We start from the raw sequence: 23,823 nt of genomic DNA, 5'->3' as shown, positions 1-23,823 counted from the left end.
AGTTTTAAAATTATATTTTTAATCTTCATGATTCACCTTTGATGTAATCGTTTCATGCATCTTGATCAGATGTTCGTTGTTGAACTGACGGCTGTTGCTTACAGCACATTTATGGAACTGTCTGGTCTTTATCAATAATATTTTCAACAAAAAATGTATTAAATAATGTGCATGTGATTTTCTATTGATATTGTTAGCATCATCCTTCTTAGTGCAAATTCAACAGAAAACCAAATACACACAGACTCTGTCTCTGTTTTCACTACTTTTAATTACAAAATCCAAAAACTACAGTTGGCAATGTTGGGTCAAAACATTAAAAAAATTCTTCAGTCATTTTATTTCCAAAGTAAACTTTATGTCACAGGTAAAGTTTAGAGCAGGGCAGAATGTACACTTATATTACATGATGAACAATTGAACTTCAATGGTTCCAACATGATGTAGAGGCGACTCAGGTGCGTGACATTCAAAATTCGTATCCCAACACATTTATTAGGTTCCCATCTTCATGAATGTGGAGACATTAGTTTTCCCTTAATGTTAGACATACAACAGCCTTGTACAATTACACAATTTGTTGATTTTAACATCAAATTTAGCATCCAAATAATTTAAAGAGCAACACTTTGGGAAATCTTAGTGAAAAATTACCTCCAACCTGACAATTACGCATGCGTAACGTGTCTGAATGTTGTGGAGAAGATGGCAGAGGTCCTGCAGAGACTCGTGAAGATCTAATTAGAGACTCGGCGCGTAAACACATTCAAGTTGGAGCTCATTTGAAAGGCAGGACTTTGTCCGGGTAGGAGAGGGACATGTAGGAGCAGTAGGGGAGCCCCATCTGGTACAGCTGCTGCAGGCGACCGCCGAGCACCGCGGCCGAACTGAAGGCGGAACCGTGGAGCTCCGCGCACGTCTCCGTGGACCAACCGGTCGCGCTGCTGCGCGTTTCGTCTTCACTTTTCGACAAGATGCTCTCAATGCTGAAGCCTTTCAGTTTGTCCCTTGTCGGACCGGTTCCTTTGGGTCTGTCCTGCGCCCGTGGAGCCAACCTGATGTTACCTGTGCAGCTGACAGCGCGGAGCGCAGCTCTTTCTCTCTCTCTTTCTCTTTCTCTTTCTCTCTCTTTCTCTCTTTCTCTCTCTCTTTCTCTTTCTCTCTCTCTTTCTCTTTCTCTTGCGCCGAACGACGACCGCCTCTCTTCTGGTTCTCGACGCAGAGACGCACCGAGGAGAAGCGCGCTCGGACTGTCCATCCATAACGGAGCGGGACGCGCACCGGTCTCGGCGTTATTGCGCCCGGTGGACGCAGAGGTGTCCAGGCTGGGACACACCGTTAGTCGATGTGTGGATGCAGTTTGTGGAGGTTCCGTGTGGTTATTGTCGACAGGAGCTGCTTTGGTGTCCGGCTGGGTTTCCACATCGCGTCCTGCTGGTACTTCCGCTAATCCTGAGCCAGATGGAGGTTTCAGAGAGGACTCGGGGTCCTTGCATGACCCTGGATCCTTGGTGCGTTTGTGTCCAGAGGCTTTGGAGTCCACAGCCTCCTGCTGGCTCTTCGCTTTCCTCTTCCTCCGGCGGTAGTTTCCGTTCTCAAACATATCCAGACACTTATTGTCCAGCGTCCAGTAGCTGCCTTTGCCGGGCCGGCCCTTCTCTCTGGGCACCTTGATGAAGCAGTCGTTCAGGGACAGGTTGTGGCGGATGGAGTTCTGCCAACCCTGCTTGTTGTCGTGATAGAACGGGAACCGGTCCATGATGAACTGGTAGATGCCGCTGAGCGTGGCGCGCTGCTCCGGCGCGCTCTTGATGGCCATGGCGATGAGCGCGATGTAGCTGTAGGGGGGCTTCTGCGGGGGCTCCTGGCGGGCCGACACGAAACTCAAGCCGGACGGCACGACCCCCCCGCTGTCCCCGCCGTACAGATAGATGAGCGGGGGGGCGGACAGACTCAGCGCCGCGGATGGCACTCCGAGCGGCGGCAGGCGGCTGTGGTAGAGAGTCATGACGACGACGCGCGTCCCGGAGCTCCTCTCCTCCACCGACTGACTCCCCAGCCTCATGAGGGCCCCACAAATGTTAATAATTGTTGTACGTTTGCTATGTTATGTTGACTTTGCACTGGGAAATAAATTGTCCATCATAAACAGTCGCCGGTGCTCTCAGCCCACCCACATTAATTAAAATTTCATTGCGTTGAAAGTCCCTCATGTCCCTCCTCGGCCCAGCAGCCAATGAGGTGCCGGGTTATTCCCTCATCTGTTTATAGAATTAGTCGCTTGATAAGTCTGCCCACCCAGGTTGAATCAAGCTGTGTTTATTTGGAAAAATTTCCGGGCACCCAATACATAAACGCACTGATGTGCTGTTTGAAATATCACGTCCACCCCTGACGCGGAGTTGCTCACACAGAGAGAACAAGCAAACATCGCCGGGCTCTTTCTGGGAGATGCTGTGGGTTCACTCAAATAAAACAAAGTTTATAAAAGGGAAAAAGTTGAAACAATTTCATGAACTCTTGTCAGGCCCTCCCCCAACAGAATGGGGGTTAGGGATCTGGATCTGCCTTTATTTTAGACAATCTGAGGACAAACACCCGATGGACCACTGGCAACATGTTTGAATAATGACAGCAACTTATGAGAAGAAGAATAAAAATTATTACTGTTGTTATAATAATGTTTGACAAGCAGTCAAACTTCATTTTATTTATGGAGCACCTTCCACATTTGAGTACGATTAAAATGTGTTTTACAAGCGAACAATTAAACAAAAGGAAGTTTAAAACTGATTAATGGCTTAACATAATAAAATGATTCAAACAAAAGTGAACAACGGTTTAAGAAAAAGACAAATGAGCTTATGCACATAATAAATATTTTTACTATGAAATAAATGACCAACAGAAAAGATTCCAGTCAATAAATAATACATAACTACTATAGGACCATAAAACATGAAGCCCCTCTGAGTGTGTCTGGAAGTCTGTTCCAGGGGTTTGGAGCCTGATGTCTGAATTCATAGAGGAAGAGAGTTCAGAACCAGAAGATCTGTAGAAGCTTTAGACCTGATACATGTGGCGTGTTCTGATCTGGTGTAGAACTAACAGGTGACTAGATTTTGATTTGTTATGTTCGATGTTCTAACCTGGTTAAAAATGAGTCTCTCATTAGTCGCTGCATTTACATGTCAGAGATTTAATTATATTTTTCAATGTCGTTTAATTTTCATTCTTGGATATCATCGTTGTGATAAAAACAATATTTATGATGATAATCAGAATGGGGCTAAAAAATGTAGAAATTAGAAAATACGGGTTGGAACTCATCTCAGATAAATAAAGTGAAATAAATATGTGTGTTGTTGTGATGATGTGTCTCACTGCATTTATTTGTGTGGCCCCTGTGTCTTTATTTGTAGTTTCTGGAGGCCCCACAGAGGTCTGGTGAACAGTTTCCCCTAAACCTTCAGACGTGTCTCGTCTGAAGAACGAATGCACACACACGGGTTCTCATTCCCCTCATCTCTCCTCTCACAGGCTCCAGCCAGCAGAACCACTCAGGATCTAAAGAACTTTAGGAGACGTAGATTACACCAGATACGTGATATGTTTGTTCCTGTTGTTTTTAAAAGGCCTTAAAATAATCTCCATCTTCTTCAGGAAGGTTTTGGAGATGAAGGAATCTCACCTGACGTCCCATTAACCCTGGCGTCAGCAGATAATAAAAAAAATTTATGTTCATTTTTGGGTTATTTGTTTGTATTTTAAGGGAACCTGAAAATTAGATTAGATTTATTTCAACTTGTTGAGGCTCATTACAGTTTAAACAGCTTTAACAACTTGAACTGATATCAGTTTCCTGGTAGTTTCTTCTTTCCTTTATTTTTCCTTTGGTAAAGTTATTACATGGTAATAACAGACATCTTTGGAGAAACCTCTTTTTCTTTTTTTTTTCCCCACAAATGGAAGCGGTACAGCAAACATGCGTACATACATTTGAAAATAATGATTCATCACACTGCAGGACATAGAGGCCATCACGTCAGGAGCAATGCACCGTTATTGTGATCTCTATCTTGAGATCTTATCAACAAGATCTGAGCAAAGCAGAACGGGAGAATGATGGAGAGACTCGGCCAACATGGACCGCTCTTCAGAGAGAGCTCATTGGCTGTTGTGGTCCATCGTGCCAGATTAGGGGGTTAAGGAGGACCTCACATTTACATTTCGCGTGGACCAAACGTGGCTCTACCACACCTGGTTTTTTCTGCTGCAGAGCTGCAGGCTCGTGTTTAGCCTGGTGTGTTCTATTCTGGAGTAATGGGGCGGTGGTCCCATCGTCCAGGGAGTTGGACAGAAAAAAATAAGCAATGGGAATGAAGAACAAGATGTCATTTATTATTTATATATATTATTCCACTGGATCATGACATTGTTGGATGTATCTCCAGATAGATTCCAGACACATTCTGCTTTTTAAGTGTAAAACAATTACAGATATTGTTCAATTCTGACACCTGACGGCGACTCCGTTCGTTCAATAAAGTTACATGTCGTCGATTCTGACCCCGTTTGTCTTGAAGCTGAACTAAATGAAGCGTGCAGGCGGGCATTTCCACTGTATTGCCTTACAAGGACAACGTGGACAGTGTATTATTTGTAGATGTGAGCGTGATGCTTTATATTATGTATTTTCCTGTTTATAGGTCAAAGGAGGATTGTAACAACTTTACAAGTGCACACAGCTGGCTCCTGCTTACATTAGGGGTTTGGAGCTTTGGTTGCATAAACTCAGAAGTTGGTCTTTTCTCTTTTTCTCTCAGCAGAACATGATTCATTATCAAATACAACTAAACTAACATTCAAGTATTTAAATGTGCACAAGTCACAGAAAGCAGGAGTTGACGTTTTCAAAGAGTATTTGCTGTAAAAATCTTCCAATCAATGTGAGATAACACATTTAAAAATCATTTACAAACTAAAGATTTTGCATGTCAGACAGAATTCTACACAGAAAAAAATGTGCAATTGTGTTAAAATTCTCCACACGTGTGATCGGGTATCGTCTGGACATTACATGACCTACCTGTGATTAGCAGCACATGATCAGTCTGGTATTGTTTCAACATCATCCAAAAATGTTTCCATTTTAGCTTGAACTGTATTTTTATCAGGTGGATAATAAATGTATGGTCAGCATTTCATTTTAAATGTGATTCACACACATCTGCTGTATACCCGGCCGTGTGCAGTGGACAGATGGTATTTTGTGTGCAGGTGACCACCTCCTTATCTCCAGAACAAACTCACCTGTGTTTCACCAGGTGAAATGTTCAAGAAGCAGATCAAACAGCTGATATACGTGCTTTACAAAAATAACATTTCATTTATTTACATTGACACGTTTGACACGGCACACTTCATGATTGTAACATGCGTGAAACACAAGTTTGGTTCATCTGAGGTCATCACAAAATGACATTTTGGACGGTTTCTGTTTCTCGTCCTCTGAATACACTTTTAAAAGCAGACAGCTTTGAATTTCTTCCCTTGTGAGTTTGGACAGCTCTTGCTTTTTAGGGTTGGGGTTAAAGTTAAGGTCTACGTTGAAGAATTATTCATCTTTAATACTCTATGTCAACACAGTACTGTTAGCAGTTATCGCTTAGATTCCAAGGATAATATTGTGGTTAACTGTAAGCCACATTTTTAAACTTTATATGTAACAAAACATTACATTTATGATTCTGTATGTCTTTAGACCAATCATTTGAATGAACAGACCTCTCGTCCACATTATAAGACTCAGACGTGTACACACTTTAGGTCTATGTTTCCCATAAATCTCTTTTGCACGTAAATTCATGAAGCCACAGCATCACAGTTAGAATGAGATGCTACAGCAGATCAGAACCTCCAGCGCACCCAGGAAGGACATTTAACGAGACATCGTGTTTCCACTAACTGATTTTTCTGCATCATCGAAGATGAAGGATGGGCGTCAGAAAATCTGAAGCTTGAACATCTAACCAAAGCCACAGAAGACATTCTGAGCCAAAGGGGGCTTCCTGTCAGGATGCCGTAGCTCACCGTCCTGTCAGGAAGCAGCTGAAGGTAAAGACGCACCATAACTATCATTTAAAGGTGATTTAATATCAAGAAAAAGAAAATACAGTTAAAAATCAGACTCATCACCCATTAACACTATGAATGCATGTCGAGCTGAAGCGAAGCCACTTACAAAAGGTCAATTAGCATAATGTGAGAATAAAGAAAAAACATCTTTTCATTGTTTAGAACATTCAGAAGACTTCATCCTGCTTTAGCCTGTAAAGCTGAGGGGATCACATTCGATTCACTCGGCTTTTCAGGATTTTGAGACTTCTACATCAAAAATTTGACACCCCCCCAAAAAACCCCCCAAATATATACTGACAAAAAATGTGGATTTAGCCATAATTATATAAAATAAATCTCATTTATACAATTTTTTGCAATTTTTCCGACAAATTTATCAGAAGGTCCCATTTAGCCTTTTTTAATGAGATTTTTATTTGGCAATTTTTATTGGTTCAGGCTTTAAATGGTTAAGTAACTAAAGGATAATTTTCAGAAAACAATTAATTAAACCGCATCAAAAAAATTAACTTACTGACAACCGACTGACTGACTGACTGACTGACTGACTGACTGACTGACTGACTGACCGACTGACCGACTGACTGACTGACTGACTGACTGACTGACTGACTGACTGCGGTGCAGAAGCTGGTCCACGTTGGTCACAATAAAATCTCTGGACGCTTTGTATTGTGACTGCAGTGAAGCCCTCCTCTTCAGTCCATCACTCATTCATGTGGGGTCTGGCGCCACCATGTGGATGAAGAGGAAACTGACCATCTGTTCATTCATGGTTGATGGCTGAAGAGTGCTGCGCGGGTTCAGGGACAGATTTTCATTATCCTGGAATTTGATGTCAAATAAACTTCAGGTTTATCGATGCGCTCATTTCATTATATGTGCCTTGGTGCCAATTAAATAACAGCAGGTGAAATAGAGGCCAAAGTGAGACACCCAACCGGTCAAGGCGGATGGCCGCCCTCAAGAGTCCGAGTCCTGCCCAGAATTTCTTCCTCAATGAGTTTTTCCCTCATGTTTGCTCTGGAGGGTTCTGTTGGGTTTCTCTGTCTGTTAAAGCGTTTTGAAATATCTGTTAATGGGATTAAACACTTAATGAAGAAAAGGTGTCTGTCAGAAACATGCGGTGTTCTCTTTACAGATGACAGCAGGTTCTCATTGAGATCATGTGACAGGCATGGCAGAGACACCCTGGTGGCCACGATGCTGCATGGAACAGAAGCCAGCAGGTTGGTGATGGACTGGGAGGCGACAGGCCAGGTTTAAGCCATTTACACTGATGTGGACCAGTAGAAAAAATATGTGGACTACTTAGACTAGTGATCCCCAACCCCCGGGTCGTGGAATCCAGAACTTATATTGCTTCTGATTGGATTCTGAACGCTCTTTTGTTTCCACATCTATGAGTCACTCTTGACTCTTGTGGAGATGCTTGCCTCGGTCACATGACTACCTTCTTAAAGGGGCCGCTCCGGCCGCTAACAAAGATTACTGCTTAACTGGAACTCCCAAGCTAGCAGAACCAACAAAAAACTAACGTTGGCGTGACGTTACGAGAACACTGCTAATAAAGTTGAAACACATTGGATTCACATTTATTATATTTAGAAAATATGTTGTTGTTATGCTGGTCTATCATTTTGTTTAGTTATATATTCTCTGTACCTTAAACGACGGTCTGTGAAAATATTGTCTGACAGCCTGATCCAGTGAGAAGCTCTCCCCATAAAGTTTAAAGAATAAGAAAATATTTTCACTCAACTTTGAAAGTAACCGACTTAAAATATATCTTTAAATCATATTATAAGATTAAAGACCATTTAACAACACAACTGCTTTGGAACCAAATCATGAAATACTGTCAGATGAGAATAAAATCCAGCAAGCTGGAAATGTCTTTGTGAAAGAAAAGAATCCTCCCACATGATTCATACGTGGTTAAATGTGTTTGCCACTGACTGTATCGTGATGTAAGGCAATATTTAGTGATTTATTTTCAATATAAAATGTAGGAAGTAAAAAGAACACACCATCACATAATGACATCCAGGTAGACACATTTTTTAAAAAATAACACAACATCTATAAATCACAAAATGATGGTCCACCTCCGCAGATAAACTACGAAACAACATCATGTCTTTACAACCCTGAACAACAGACTAAATTAACTGTTGTTGTCTGAGCTGCTTCTGGATGGACGTTTTTTGTGGATCGTCTGTCTGCTGCGGAGCGACGAGATACTTCACAGCCCACTGCAGCAAAGAATCAGCGACTTCCAGGTGACTGAAATCCTGCAGAATGTGTGCAGAGGCGTGGTAGGAGTAGGAGAAGGGGCTGCCGTCGCCATGGACCACAGGAGACTTCCTGACCAGCCTGGCGTCCACCGGACCCTGTTGGTGAAGACTGTCCTCTCTGGAACCGGAGCCTGAATGAGAGTCAAAGAGCCAAGATGGAGGACTCCCGCTGATCGCCGCCTCCTCCTCTTCCTCAGCCGATCTGCTTATGATTCTTTCTGGTGTGGAATCACATCTCTTCCTCTTTGAGTTAGCAGATGTTTTCTCAACCCTCTCCTTGTCTTGGTCTAGAGTCGGAGGATTTGGACGCGTCTTGTTGGGGCACCGTTTGTCTGTGGCACTCGGTTCGGTGGAGGGTCCCAGCAGACTAACGGGGGCTGACGATGAAGAGCTGGCGGTCGCGAGGCGGTTGGAAGAGTGTGGCTGGTTCTGGTACGGCGGCAGGAAACTGAACTGTGACGTTACACTCGATTCCTTTGAGTCCTGAGCAAAAGGTTGGATGTTGGCAGTTTCACCGACTTCAGATTCAGAGCCGATGGGATTCTGCAGGGCTGGGGGTGAAGTTGCTGCTGGGGAGGCTTCGGAGGAAAAGGAGGAGTATCCTGGTGGAGGAAACATGTCCCAAGGGTTGGATCGAGGTGTGATGTCACTGTTAATCAACCCTGAGATCGTGTTCTCATAAGACATGTCATCCTCCACAAGAGGCGGCGTGTTCTCTGCTGCTGTTTCCAGCTGCTGAGCACCTCCCTCTGGAATCAGAAGACACCCGACGGGGGCAGTGAAACATTTTGCTCCCTTATCTCTGAGCCGATCAACATCCCAGCTAGTCGAGGTGGACGCCTGCGGGTCCACGTCCATCAGTGTCTTCTGGATGTCCTCCAGAACTTCTAGCATGCAGTCGTCCCGCCACTCTTCCAGCAGCCTGGACAACTCGAACCCAGACTGGCTCGACTCTGACTCCTGCTCCGCCGGACACCTCATCCACGTCTCTCGGATCTTCTGCTGGACGGAGGGCAGCGTGGTGCAGCTGGGGACGCTGGGTCTGAGGGGCCAGGTTGCTTTCACACTCAGCTGTTTAATCTCTAGGTAGAATCTACATCTGGTCATCTCGGGGGACATGTGGAACTGCAGCTGGCACTCCCGGATGTCCACCACGGTGTCGACCAGACTCTCCAACGTTTCTCTGTCCTCGTAGGTCGTGAGATCCTCCCACGCCGATGCGGTGAGGAGGGCAGGAATCTGGAGGACCCCATCGGACAGGAAGAGCAGGCCCGTGGTGCCGGGGCAGCCCTGGGCCTGGGACTGAGACATCCGACCCACTGCCAGGACCAGGGAGTGGAGCTGGCCGAGACTGTCCCCCTCCTGACAGCCATAGTTCAGGATGACGCGCTCGATCCAAGGAGACTGTCTGATCGGGGCAGGATGGGCTGTGTTTGGAGTTTCACACATTGTCCTGAAGCTCAGCATCCAAGGAACAAGTCCTCAAGAAACGAAACATGACCTGTGATCACAAGAGAATCATTGGTTGTGTCAACGCATCGATCACCAAAATACAAAAAACTCACTGCGATCTCAGATCTAGTTCCGTTTCACGATTCAGATCCACGTCGTTACTTTCTTTGGGTGCAAAATCACCGACGCAGCTAAAATAGTAGTTCATTTGACCGCAACATAATCCCGCACAAAATATTTGTCTGAAGTGGTAACGACCGCCTCGGGTTCACCTTACCGGAAATTGCGTTGCAGGAAATAAGTAAATGTTTTCTTCAAAATAAAAGTGCAAATGTTTCTTTAACTCCATTTTATCTCTTGTGCACGCCTGCCAATGTCGCCATAAATGTACTCTTTAAATGGTGTTTTTTAGCCATTGATTGGGGTCGTTATTATTACTAGAAGCGTGGTAAAAGTAAATGACATTGTCAATATATTTTTAGGCACACCGGAAGTAGTTTAGTGCTACTCTTGTCTGTTTATGGTCGCGATTTGATTTCATGGCTTCGTTCCGTTTCGTTTAGATTCCCACTTTGTACGTGTATTTCAAACTGTAGACAATTAAGACGGTAAACCACGTTGTCTATCCCAGTTTAAATAGTTAACGTATCAAAATTAATTGATATATATCGTTAATATCTGTTGTACAAGCAGATTGTTTCCCATTATTCTATCACACAGGTTGCTGTGTGAATATTGGAACCGGGTCTACTCGCACACTTCCGCCTTCCTGATGAGGCGTTCAAGATCATATGAATTGTATTTACAGAATTGCTCCAATAATAAAAGACTTGTGACTGTGAAAATATTCGATAGTCTCGCTTTAACAAGAGCTTTGGGTACAGTTGTGAATACATTTGTTTTTTACTTGGTTGTGCATGTGTCCGATACAAATACTGTATGTATTAACATGGAGAGGTGTTTTAACCATATTTTCCTTGACCCTGAATGCAGCATAGTACATGACATGTTGAACCACATCGAGATGCAACATTCTTGTACGGCGCGATCCTCAGTTTAGGGTAAACAGATACAGCAGCACGGATTGAAGCACATTATTACAACTAAGGTAAGAGAACATAACGTAATAGTTAAAAACAAACGCATAATAAGTCTAAATAATTGAGTGAAATACAGAATGGGGCTCCAGACAACGCTAATGTGGAACTTTAGCTATTGGATAACCTGATCAGTCACGTTAGCGGACTTTGCTCTTCCTTTGCTACCTTGTTAACAACGAGCGTCGCGACATGATGTCATCTGTGGGGGAAAACAACAACAACAACAACAACAACAAGCTGCTGTTTACCGACGCTTGTTGTGCTAGCCCAGCCCTTATGGACCACTCCACTTAGCATAGGTGTGGTTTAAACGACAGTCCCAGCAGCGCTTCCCCACAACAGGCTACAGAGACACGGTCGGGTCGCGTTCACACGTGGGTGCGTTTGTTTTGTTGCCAGGAGCAGCCGGCGGGGCGATCGGTGGTGCAGGACGTCCGTGTTGTGTTCTGTCCGTGGATATGCCAGATTCTGATTGTGAGCCCGGTGCGAAGGTTTCGGACCCACAGCATTCCCAGAGACTCCTCCGGGTCCTCCGCACCTTCTGGCAGGAGCAGAGCTTCCACGATGCGCTGCTGGTGGTGGACGGAGAGGAGCTCCCCGTGCAGAAGAACATCCTGGCTGCTGCCAGCCCCTACATCAGGTGCCCAGGAGATGAACCCCCTCACTGTTTTCTCCCTTGTAAACATGGGTGTCACCTTTTTCTCACTTAAAATGAGTCAAACTTGCCTGATTACTAAAAAGGAGACAGGTTTTTAGATTCCCGCATCACTTATTCCTTCGTGATTCCTGTCAGGACCAAGCTGCACTACAATCCTCCGAAAGAAGACGGGTCTACGTACAGGATTGAGCTGCAGGGGGTCACCATGCCCATCATGAAGCAGATCCTGGACTACATCTTCAGTGGTGAGGTGAGTTGGGGCGGCACAGTGATTCCCTTCTTTGCAGAGTTTGTGGGTTCTCTCTGAGTTCCCCGGTTTCCTCCCACCTCCGATGTAAGCAAGAAATTCAATCGGCACTGACTCCATAAACTTGTGCAGAAACGTCATACGGGACGGACCACTAAAAGGTCATTTACAAAATGGAACTCACTCCAACAACTGATGGAAGACGTGTGCAAACAGGCACGTCTGTTTGACTGAATGGATGATTCAAAACAATTACGTACCAAAATAAAATAATCTAAATGTGACGTTCGGTGTATGAACTTGGTAGATGGTGTGTTGCAATGAGAGAGATGTTGTTTATTCAGGGGACGGGAATTTTACAAGCCAGTTTCTTCTACCCATCAACCCATTTTTTTTTTTTTTTCAGATGTTGTTGTCGATGTTCCAAAACTGATGAAAGTGAAGTCTGCTGTAATAACATGTCTGGAAAGAAAAGAATAAACTGAATTATAAATAAATGAAAAAGTGGCCGAAGACGAGATGATTGGGATCGTCTCGTCAAAAATCACGACAAAAATCAGATAGTGTGTTCCTGATGTTTCTTCTTGTGTGTTCTTTTCAGATTGTCCTGAGTGAAGAGACGATCCAGGACATGGTGCAGGCGTCTGACCTCCTCCTCCTGACGGACCTCAAGTCGCTTTGCTGCCAGTTCTTAGAGAGCTGCATCACTGCAGAGAACTGCATCGGCATCCGGCTCTTCTCTCTGCACTACTGCCTCAACCACGTTCACTACGTGGCCACCGAGTTCCTGCAGACGCACTTTAGCGACGTGGCGCTCACGGAGGAATTCAGGGAGCTTCCTGTGAACCGGCTCTGCGAGGTGCTGGCCATGGAGAAGCTGAACGTGGGCAATGAAAAGCGTGTGCTGGAGGCCGTGGTGCGATGGTTCGCACACGACCCGGAGGATCGCAGGGTGAGTCGAGTCGAGTCACTTTTTATTCAGACAGCGCTGAATCCCACCAGAGGCGCCTGTAAGCGCTTCACGACGTTAGTGACGCTTCATTCAGGGTCAGCGTGAAGAGGAAGGAGTGAGTGACAAATGGACCGTTTAACACTTAACACGCTCACTGACTGAAATAAAGTTTTAAGGCACAACCTAGCTTTATCTTCATGATCTTATCTTTGTTACCTGTTCAGCTCCAGCCATCACTGTTTCATGAATGAGGTTTATTTGACATGTTGGACGGATAAATAATGTTCATCAGACCAAATCGTGTCCGGTCTGATTGTCCTACAAACACTTTGTTGTCGTTCCCGGTACAGGTAGACCTGGGCTTACGCCGTTTCGAGTTACGTCGTTTTAGATTTTAATTTAGTTAGATAAGTAAATATATACTGTATATAAATAAATAATATATAGATATGTATGAATAAAATATATAAATATATATAAAATAAATAAATATATATAAACATATATATACAGTATATATATGAAATAAAAAATAAAATATATATAAAATATATAAACAAAATATATATAAATACAAATGGAAAAATAAAAATCAGGTTTACGTCATTTTACTCCTCTTTACATCTGTGCATCACAAATATCAAGAATTCACCACTAGACCAATAAAAGTATATAACATCATGTTATAACATCATGTTATAATATCATGTTATAACATCATGTTATAATATCATGTTATAATATCATGTTATAATATCATGTTATAATGATATCATGTTGTTAGTCGGTAGCAACCCCCGTGACCCGGGGGTATTTGCCTTGGAAAGCCTCCAAAGCCAGACTGACAGGAAACATTGGAGTCACATTGAAATTCTTTAAACACAAAGGAGCAGCAGCTCAACACACCCACCTTTAGGGCTGAGCCCCCCCACTCCAAAAACTACACCCGTTTCTTCATCTTGTATTCGTGCTCTCGTTTTTTCAGTCACTGCCCAGAGCCGGTGAGATTATGACCGACCGTAGTCAAACAGAGGTCCTGGTACCCCGTACGGTGCAGTACCCCCCCACAGGAGGATGTTTGTCTTCTCTACATCCACAAAACTCAGACCTCACCTATCGGTCCTGCAGACTCACACGTAAAGCGTGTGATCACTGCCGTGTTGCTGCGATGCGTGTGTGGCAGACACGCGTGAATGACTTGGGTCCGTCTTTCTTCACAGGTTCACATGAAGGAGGTGATGTCTGCTGTCTGGATGCACGGTCTGGACGAAGGCTACCTGAGAGAGCAGGTGGGGGGGAGCCGCCGGTCACATGATAGGTGCGTCATCGTATCAGCAAAATGTAATGACATGGTATCCCATCAGGCCATGGGGGAGCCGCTGATGAGGGAGGTGATCAGGGAGCACTGCCAGCCGGTGCTGGAGGCGCGTCAGCTGCACGGCGAGGCGCTGCTGGCGTCCTTCAAACCCAGAGGCTACTCAGAGTGTATCGTCGTGGCCGGAGGAGAGGATCGCAAGTGAGTCCCCTCCATCAGAGTTTTCCCACCAGGGGGCAGCACATCGGCGTCTTTGGCGAGGAGCGTGAATGAATGAATAAATAAATAAATATATAAACTTTATGACTAATAAAGAAACAGACGAACAAATAAAAGATCCTTTCCAAGTGTGGGCGGGGTCTCACACCAGAGCAGTCTGGGTGGTTTTTGGACTGACTTCCTGTCTGTTCTGCTGCTTCGGGTCGTGTACAGAACCAGGAAGCCGACCGCTGTGATGCGCTGCATGTGTCCGCTCTACGACGCCAACAGACAGGCCTGGATTGAGCTGCAGCCCATGAGCGTCGCCCGCATCGGCCACGGCCTGGTCACTACCGGTGGGTGCACATCCCCCAGTGTAACTCCTGCTGCTGTACAGCAGGTCAGTGCAAGTCCATTAACCCCCCCCCCCGCCTCCTGTCTGTCAGAGGGCTTCCTGTTTGTGATGGGGGGAAGAGACGAACACCGTGCAGTCCTGGACAGTGTGGAGAAATATGACCCAGAATCCAACACCTGGTCCCCCTTACCGTCTATGCTGCAGGTATACTTCACCCATCTCTGGACCGACTGATTGGCTGCTCCTTCTTTTAAGACTAGTATGAAATATGACGGAAGGTTTGAGCAGAAAAGAAACTACAATCTGACTTGGATCCAGGGATTTCTTTTTCTTTATGACTGCTAAATTCTATATTTTCCTTTCTTTCCCTGCGTAATAATAGCTTTATAGTAATTAATAATTCATTTATATAATTTCTATAATAATTTATATAGTAATTCTTTCGCCTCCATAATCTGTACGCATTTTCACGGAACTAGTTTGAAGAGTTCATCCATTGGTTAGTGTTTCATGTGGAGTTCATCCCACAGTTTGTCTTGTATTTTGTAGTTCACTATAATCTCTTCTTAATCTGCATGTCTAGTAGCCGCTGAGAATATCTGAAAATGTCCAGTTTTTCCATTTGGAATTCGCTGCTGTATTTTTCTAAGCAGGATAAATGATCAGTGACTGGGGAGCCGCGTTATTTGCAGCCATGTTACAGCTTCATCCTGTCTCGTCTGTTGTAACACCTTTTGTCCACTAGGTGTCAGCATTGCTGCTATTCTGAGTCACTCATCAGCTAAAAGCTTGGACACAGATCCAGCAGCTCCACAATTTATGAACTCTCTAAAAATACTTAAAATAACACATTAAAATAAGACACTCGTGTGTTGATCAGAGTGTTAATGTGTGGCGGTTCAGGCTGGTACCTAAAACGTAGATAATAAAAAACACAGTTGGAGACACAAAAGTTAAACAGGATTCTGAGCTCCTTGAGGAGGTTGGTGCTAACATTTGATTTAGGTCTTTCAAACAAACAATCACAACAAAACGGTAAGAAGGAAGACGACAAATTAAAGTGTGTGTGTGTGTGTGTGTGTGTGTGTGTGTGTGTGTGTGTGTGTGTGTGTGTGTGTGTGTGTGTGTGTGTGTGTGTGTGTGTGTTTGTGATGCTGCATTTAGGGGCGAGAGAACTTTGGCGTGGTGGAGGTGGACGGTCTGATCTACGTTCTCGGAGGGGAAAACGAAGTAACGGCGCTGGTCACCGTCGAAGTGTTTGACCCTCACGTCAACACGTGGAGAACACAGACCAGCATGACCATGATCCGCAAGGTAACAACATCATGGTAACAACACCCCAGCATGCACCAGGAGCTTTGAGGAGCCACAGAATAATAATTATTATTATTTTACAAACTTCACTTAAACGGTTTCCAAACACGTTGTGCCCCTGGAGGAGCTTGTTGCATGTGGTGAAAATGAAAAAAAAAAATCTTAACAAGCCAATTTGCTATAAATGGTGTCCAATATAAGTTTTTATGGACTAATGAGTGCAGTTTGCCTACATTAGTGGTATTTCCTGCTGCTACAGCAGTGACACAACACGACACCATCATTCATCCATGAGGATGACTCTGTGCTACTATTGTATTTGTAGCTTCCTCCATGGACATCTGTTTAATCTGCTATTAGATAACACACTGTAGAAATGAGAAAACCCCATAAACTGATTTTTAAATTGTCATTTTGTCAGTTTTTTTAAATTATTATTTTATCATAATTAGCAACTTTAAAGAAACATAAAAATAAATAAAGGGCTCGATTAAGAAAGTGCATGCTTTGGTTGTGAAAACCAAAAGTTTTGTTGGATTTATTTTGTAATCAAACACCAGCTAGATGGCGCTCTTGTAATCGAGTCATACCTTCAGCTGGAAGAAGTTAGCACATTTAGCACATACGGCTACGATCAGCACAAACCACACGGCCCATCCTTAGCAGTAAATGTGTCACACGTCAGTTGTTTTATACTCTATTTATTCTCTTCTGTCTGCTGTCACACATGAATCCGCTCTGAGTGTGATCATCACCACCGGGGGGGGGCTGGCGGCCCAGCAGAGCGGCCTCCAGGCTGCTGCACATCGCTCTCCAGTGAACCCACATGCTGCGACTTGTTTCCTCTTTCAGGTCGGCTGCTATGCCTCCATGAACAAGAAGATCTATGCTATGGGTGGGGGCTCCTACGGAAAGCTGTTTGACTCAGTGGAGTGTTTCGATGTCAAAACCCAACAGTGGACGGGTCTCTGTCCTCTGAAGGAGAGGAGGTAAAGACTGAAGGAAGGAAAGGATGTCACTTTATGAGATGACAAACAAGCCGTTCGATACCTGTGGTGTTGTCAGAACATCTGAGTCACGTGTCGTCCACGCAGGCGAGCCTCGTCCTCGTTGCACAACAGGAAACCAGACGCAGCGACGTGGTTATGGCTGCACTGGTATTGTCAGTTTTACATTTTGACTTCGTCCTTCCCTCCACTGACGAATCCCGGGCGTGTCTCTGAGATCGCCCGGCCGTGTCCAGTCTGTTAGTCACAACGCCCATTCCTTCGGTTCACACGAGTGTGCTTGAAACGTGGAGACGCCAACGAGTTAAAATCGAGCCTCGGAGCGTCACCTTTTGTGTTTGCTCCGCTTTCAAGTGTCAACTTGAAGCGGAGCTAAAAGAGATTTCTTTATAGCGTCGCCTCTAGCTGTATTAAATCTGTATCGTTACCAAAATCTGATGATTTAGAAGTTTTTTTTTACTGATACTAAGAGATTGTTTAATCTGTCATGAACAGCCTTCAGTTATTGAACGTGTCGATCAGCTGCTGATGCTTCTATTTTCTGTCAGTATCATTTTGTGATCGACAGTAAAATTCACACAATTTGAAGCCACTGAAGATTTTCTAACTTAAATTTGACTGAACAATTTAAATTTTGAATCTGCGTTGAACTATTGTTCATCGTTTTGTTCTCATTCGACTTTTCCACAAAGCCTTGATTTAAAATCGCATCTCCAGAAAGAAAATGTGAAGCAGCATTCCTGAATGTTGAGTCGTCCTCTGATCTGCCTGACTGGATCCAAACAGGTTTTTTTTTGTGGGGGGGGCAGGCAGCTCTAACATGTTGAACGCTGATACGTATTGAAATAGTCAATTTTATCCGTATGTCCGTTGCCTCCATTCCTCCTCGTTGTCCCGCTCAGGTTCGGGTCGGTGGCGTGTGGCGTCGGCCAGGAGCTCTACGTGTTCGGAGGCGTCAGAAGCCAAGAGAACGACAACCCAGAGCAACGACAGATGATGACCTGCAAGTCTGAGTTTTACCACGATGAGATGAGGAGGTCAGTGCAGACACGCTGTCTGGACGGTTGTGTTCCTGCGCCGGTTTGTGGTTGTGTCTGTTCATGGTCTCCATATTGAGCTTTAAACATCATTCATGACCCGAGCACACAAAGAGTCACCACGAGCACCCTTCGACACACAAACTGAATCAATAAATAGACATTCGGACATTTTTAAAGTCTGAATTATATTTCTATCAATACCTGCATGTTTTGAAGACTATCACCTTATTCTTGGAACGATGTGGAAAAGTATTTTAGTTTTTTTTAGATTAAAGTTTTCACGTTCTTTATTATCAGGATATTTTCCCTGTTTTTGATGATTTTCTCAGGTACAGTAGAACTTCAACCTATAAGTTATTTGAGATAGGAGTTGTCGCTCCGTCCATATTTTTGTTTGACATACGAGCAAAAATCTGAGATACGAGTCCAGCTTCAGGAAACCACCGCGAGTTGGCGGATGGATACGTCATCAGTGAGACCGGCTCTCGTTCTTGTTGGTGGAGTAAAGACGTAGCTCTTGTGTTCTCGTGACTTCTATATAATTAATTATAGTAAAGTCTGAATGTCTATTGGTTGATATAAAATGTGTTTTGGATATGATTTAGGGGATTTTTTTTACAAGGCTGGAATGAAAATGATTTTAGTTATTTTAAATGGGGAAAATGTTGTTTGACCTATGAACTCATTGAACGGATTAAAGTTGTGTCTCGAGGTTTGACTTCATTTGATTTGATTGTGGAGTCGAGGACATAAATAATGGAGAAGACGAGAAATGATGGAATCACTCGGTCAATGAAAATATTTAAACCTACCTATCCTCCATTTTTATGATAATCATGAAATCCTGTGATGTTTTTTTAAATACGTGTGTGTGTGTGTGTGTGTGTGTGTGTGTGTGTGTGTGTGTGGACCTGATGCAGGTGGATGTTCCTGGACGACCAGAACCTGTGCATCCACACCAGCTCGTCCTTCGTCTACGGCGCTGTGCCCATCGGAGCCAGCATCTACGTGGTGGGGGACCTGGACACCGGTGGGTAGACGGCCGCTCTGAGGGTCCCCCCGCTGGTGAACCTGTGAACGTGACGTTTTGGTGTCTCCTCTACAGGAACCAGCTTCGACTACATCCGGGAGTTCCGCCGCAGCAACGGGACGTGGCATCGCACGAAGCACATGCTCGCCAGCGACCTCTCCAAGACGGCCTGCGCCGCCCTGCGCATCGCCAACTGTCGTCTGTTCCGCCTCCAGCTGAGCCAGGGCATGTTCCGAATCCGCGTCTGACTCTTTTACACACTTCACACCAACTGTCGAGCTGCTGTCTACGGGGCGTATTAACACGAACGTAAAGTAGTCCCTAGTGTTGAGGGCTCAGACTCTCCTCTGGGAAAAAGCTTTTTAACATTAAGGGTTTTAAGTGCATTTTTTATTCTAAATATTTTTTTTCTTTTTAACATGACAACTTTATTTTATGGCAATCTGTAATCTGTTGCCTGATCGAGGATTTTAAAGTGTTGATGAATTAACAACCACATTATTTCATGAGGGATAATATGAATATGAATGAATTGTTCACACGTGATCATGTGTAGAAAATCTTTTCTTGGAGGGTTCCCGTCGGTAACGCTCTATCCCATCCTAGTGTGAGGTCTGTGAAAGATTGGTACCGACAGAACGGCCTGCAGACGGAGGCGCTGTCCCGGTTCGTCTTTTTCAAGCACTGATTTTACTTTTTGTTTGAAATCTGTGGCGGCCTGTCGGCCAGCGATCTGCTGGTTCTTCATGTCGGACTTGAATTCTTACATTTGAAGACTTGGTTTCTTCAGAAAACATCACACGATATTCAGGGGAACTGGACTCCATTATTTCTTCTGGTTGTGTAGAACCTTCCACATCACGATCACAGCAGACGACACTGATACAAGTCACACACTCCTCCCAGAATGCCTTGTTGATGGTGAGATCGCCCGGCCCGTTCAGAAATAGATGCTGGTGTGAGTGACGCTCCATTTGCTGGGGTGTGTTGCTGCTTTGGCGACCTTTGACCTGGCTCTGCACTCACCACAGCTTTGGCATCCTGTCACCCTATTTGTTCTGCGTGTGTGTGTGTGTGTGTGTGTGTGTGTGTGTGTGTGTGTGTGTGTGCGCGCTACAGCTGCTGCTGTCCGTCCTGAGCTCAGGAGCAGCGTTCACACAGGACCGACCCACTGAGGGGACCTGACTGAACGATAGAACAAACGACCAGCAGCAGAACACCACCCCCCACACACACACACACACACACACACACACACACACACACACACACACACACACACACACACACACACACACACACACACACAGTACTCATTCGCCTGAAGCGTATGTTTTTGGAGGTGGGAGGAAGCCAGAGAACCCACACAGACACGGGGAGAACATGCAATATTATAGTATATTATATTATGGTTACGTGAAAATAGTGTGTTTAATGATGCAAAGGGTTCCATTAATACGTACTACACTCCATTATGGTAGAGAAAGTGTTGTATGTGATCACATGTGAAGTGTTGAACACGTCACCTACCTGCGTGTCCTTAACATGACTTCACACTTGAATGTGTTACTACGTGTTCTTCCTCTGCTGGGGTCGTTTCACACTCCTGCTCATTCACAATACAATCAGCTTGACCAATCACTGAGCAGCAACTAAAGTTAATGCCGGCGTCAGTCCTGTAAATACGCCACGAGTGTGATCGTGATCCACCGTCAGCCAACAAACCCAAATTCTAGCGTTTTTAAAGACATAACTGCTGCTCAAGCGTGTCAGAAGATGACATGAATCCTCACGTGAAACGAGAGGATTGAGAAAAGGTCCCCTGGTTTTTTTTTGCGTCAGTCTGAACATTCCATAGTTTTCATTGACAGTAAATAGATGGAGGTAAGGGGCTGCTCTGTGTCCTAAACACGCCAGCCCCTCATGACTGGACGTGTTGTGATGCACTCGAACGCATCATAAGGGAAAATATTAGCTTCTCAACCTGAAATTGGGTTTTAACAAAGGCTGGGTGTGAAGGTGGCGAGGGGGGGGGGGTGAAAGACAAGCTTTGTACGTTCATAACTGATGCATGCAGACGTTTTTGTAATGTGTTGGTCACAACTATCACACAAGTTGCACTAAAAAGGAAATTAAACACCAAAGTGATCAAAGGGATATGTGTTTGTTTGTTTGTTTATTTGTTTGTTTGCATCTAAACATGACCGATGGTACAAACGTGTCTCCATCGGGTTTCCTCGATGCTGCCATCTGCAAACAGTTGGTGTTTTGTTTCTGTCTCACAATTAGAACGGTAAAAACCGCTTCATGTAGCGTCAGATGTTTTGTGTAAGCACACATTTGGATGTGATGATGAGGGTCCGGACTGATGCTCTGACCTGACTGCTCTGTTTGAAAGGCCAACAACATCATTTGTAAAAATCCTCTGAGGACTGGAAGCATCCAACATTAACTTGGAAGAAATTTGACTGGAGGACGGATTTCCAAAAAACTTTGTGGAAGAATGAAGCACAGACAAGAAAATAATCCTTAAAATAGAAAGATTGACTTTTGAAATATTTGACTGAAAGTGATTTTTTTTTAAAAATTTTTAAAATTTATTTTGCTGTAACTCAGGTTTCCCCCCCATTTTTAAAGTCACAGGTTTTCAGTAGGATACATGGAAGTGGTGTTCTTCATTGAACCATACAGAACGTTTTCTGACAACATGTGTCGTCATCCCGGTCTAGAATCTGCACCTCAGGGTTTTCCACTTCAAGAATTACAGGAATTTTGCGCAACTTTTGAGAGACACGACACAATTATGTTCCAAATGTACTCTTAATTCATAAGTAATTCTTGCTTAATTCAGTTTGGAAAAGATGTTTTACTTTGGAGAACCCTTTAAATACTCAGTTCTTGAAATTATTTTCTTAAAATCTTAACCTTTAGTGGGGGGGTTTTTTCTTGTTTTATTTTATTAAATCTTTGTTTCATTTGATTTAAAAAATTTAAGAGTGACTATGAATCTTCACATTCATAGCTGCATGGAAAGCAAACCATTCGATAGCATTAATAATCTACACAAACGCAGAGGCAGAAAATGTGAACGGTTGGTGTGATTAGCAGCCGATAAGTGTGTCCAGTCTCAGAGGGAAGTGACTGATATCTAACACGGTGATCTGTCGGGCTCGATCACACCTTACAATCCCTACATTTCATCTTTCACCTTCGTCTGTCGTCACAGCGGCCGTCAGGCTGCGGGGCTTGTTGGGACTCGTCGGTAACAGTAGAGCTCTGGCTGAAGCGCTGGAGGAGCTGGGACATGAAGGACTCTGCCTCTGGTGGGTTGGTGGGTGGGACGGTAAAAAGACGAGGCCTGAGATGAACTGAAGGAGGTAACGGTGGAGACGTGTGGAAACGGAGGGCGTGACGCCGGGCCGCTTGTTGTCGTGAAGAGGGGGCCCTGGAGATGAGAAGCTGCGAAGCTTCTGTTCCCTCTTCATTTATATTCTGAGCAAACTGTTGCATCTCAGCACACCTGTGTTTCTAAAGCCTCCCTCTCTTGGGCTCGTGCCCCTGGGAGCCCCCACGACAGCGTTGTCATGAAGGAGGATGTTTTTCCACTGTGTAACAGGTGAAATGATCCGTAATGCGCTTCAAACGAGGGCCAGATGTAACTAACCTAAATGTAATTCAATGAAATGTCACTTCTTAATGTTAAATAATTCAGAATTTATTACTTATTCAAGTTACAAACATTACAGTTACACAGTTATAACACAAATCCTTTTAATTTGATCTTTTGTTCTCTTGCGGGCCACATAAAATGATGTGGTGGGCCACATTTGGCCCCCGGGCCGTTAGTTTGACACAAGTGCTTTAGAATTTACACGTCATTCTGAAAAGCTAAGGCTGTAATTTTCACACTAAATTGAATTCATCGGCTTCTTTATTTCCTTTGGCGTGTCGGTTTGCATCAGCGTGGCGCTCCGTCCCGTTAGCCGCTCCGCGTCTGAAGCCGGTCCATCCCCGCAGGCTTCAGTGGTTTAGCTGTTTGTGTGCACTTTGTGTCTGATATACATCACATGTGTCAAACTCAAGGCCCGGGGGCCAATTGTGGCCCGCAAGAGCATAAAAGGTCAGAGTGTCTAAAAATAAAAAGGTCAAAAGTGGGTTTTGAGCAAAACTACATTTCCCACAATGCAGTAATTCACCCCATTTTAACTTTGACAAAAACATTTTGCACAAAGTTGATGTCCTAACTTGTGTTTGATGTTATTTTTCTTTATTGATTGATAGTTTGATCCTTGATTGATGGAGTTCTGTGGGTTTAATAACCTGACAAATTAAAAGGATTTATGTTAGAACAGAGACACATTTTTTCAGTGTAACTGTAATGTTTGTAACTTGAATAAGTCCCTGGAAATCTGACTTTTGTGAGGCGTTCAGTTTGGTTAAAATGAGTAAATCTACTGTCTGTGAAGTAACTTCTGTCTCATGTGTTTGTTTTAGTTTATTGTCTGGATCTCACTGTCCAGTCGGTGAGATCCTGACGTTTAATGTTCAAGGCTTGTCTACACAAACACAAATTGTCCTCCTGCTCCTGCTACACAAACGCCCGTGTGCCTAACTCCTGTCGTCTACATTTCATTTGCACGTTGGACTTAGCGGAGGCCCGACGACCAAAATCAGGATGAAGAGTCAAGCTAAGCACATTTAAAATAGACAAAAAAAA

At 44.2% G+C, this 23,823-nt stretch overlaps 3 protein-coding genes across 4 annotated transcripts; 1 reads left to right on the top strand and 2 right to left on the bottom strand.

The window, feature by feature from the left end:
• Positions 1 to 133: 133 nt before the first annotated feature.
• Positions 134 to 2,191, bottom strand: foxl1 (forkhead box L1). The gene has a single exon (XM_068313527.1). It carries the CDS (start codon positions 2,063 to 2,065, stop codon positions 779 to 781), a length of 1,287 nt encoding a protein of 428 aa, XP_068169628.1. The 5' UTR covers positions 2,066 to 2,191; the 3' UTR covers positions 134 to 778.
• A 5,964-nt stretch (positions 2,192 to 8,155) lies between these two features.
• On the bottom strand, positions 8,156 to 10,138 carry acd (ACD shelterin complex subunit and telomerase recruitment factor). Of its 2 annotated transcripts, none has more exons than XM_068313653.1 (2): positions 10,004 to 10,138; positions 8,156 to 9,939 (listed from the first exon to the last, which is right to left on the bottom strand). In XM_068313653.1, exon 2 carries the CDS (start codon positions 9,903 to 9,905, stop codon positions 8,304 to 8,306), a length of 1,602 nt encoding a protein of 533 aa, XP_068169754.1. In that variant the 5' UTR covers positions 9,906 to 9,939; positions 10,004 to 10,138; the 3' UTR covers positions 8,156 to 8,303. The 2 variants fall into 2 exon arrangements, with proteins under 2 accessions (XP_068169754.1, XP_068169755.1); XM_068313654.1 differs by having other exon boundaries at positions 8,156 to 9,919; positions 10,004 to 10,120.
• A 721-nt stretch (positions 10,139 to 10,859) lies between these two features.
• gan (gigaxonin) lies at positions 10,860 to 21,257 on the top strand. Its single transcript, XM_068313789.1, has 13 exons — positions 10,860 to 10,998; positions 11,390 to 11,630; positions 11,784 to 11,898; positions 12,497 to 12,847; positions 14,068 to 14,136; positions 14,212 to 14,363; positions 14,595 to 14,716; positions 14,807 to 14,919; positions 15,880 to 16,029; positions 16,882 to 17,018; positions 17,939 to 18,073; positions 18,997 to 19,106; positions 19,182 to 21,257. The coding sequence occupies exons 2-13, from the start codon at positions 11,449 to 11,451 to the stop codon at positions 19,352 to 19,354; spliced, it is 1,809 nt and encodes a 602-aa protein (XP_068169890.1). The 5' UTR covers positions 10,860 to 10,998; positions 11,390 to 11,448; the 3' UTR covers positions 19,355 to 21,257.
• The last annotated feature ends 2,566 nt before the right edge of the window (positions 21,258 to 23,823 follow it).

Source organism: Antennarius striatus, chromosome 4, assembly GCF_040054535.1.
Source record: "Antennarius striatus isolate MH-2024 chromosome 4, ASM4005453v1, whole genome shotgun sequence".
NCBI lineage: Eukaryota > Metazoa > Chordata > Actinopteri > Lophiiformes > Antennariidae > Antennarius > Antennarius striatus.
This window is presented reverse-complemented; position numbering and strand designations above follow the sequence as displayed.

What these genes read in the sequence shown, in the direction of transcription:
- acd (XM_068313653.1), bottom strand. Translation starts at nt 9,905, where the DNA reads ATGCTGAGCTTCAGGACAATGTGTGAAACTCCAAACACAGCCCATCCT.
- foxl1 (XM_068313527.1), bottom strand. Translation starts at nt 2,065, where the DNA reads ATGAGGCTGGGGAGTCAGTCGGTGGAGGAGAGGAGCTCCGGGACGCGC.
- gan (XM_068313789.1), top strand. Translation starts at nt 11,449, where the DNA reads ATGCCAGATTCTGATTGTGAGCCCGGTGCGAAGGTTTCGGACCCACAG. An exon ending in CCACGGCCTGGTCACTACCG is followed by an intron (nt 14,717 to 14,806) that starts GTGGGTGCACAT and finishes CCTGTCTGTCAG; the next exon opens with AGGGCTTCCTGTTTGTGATG. An exon ending in CCTTACCGTCTATGCTGCAG is followed by an intron (nt 14,920 to 15,879) that starts GTATACTTCACC and finishes TGCTGCATTTAG; the next exon opens with GGGCGAGAGAACTTTGGCGT.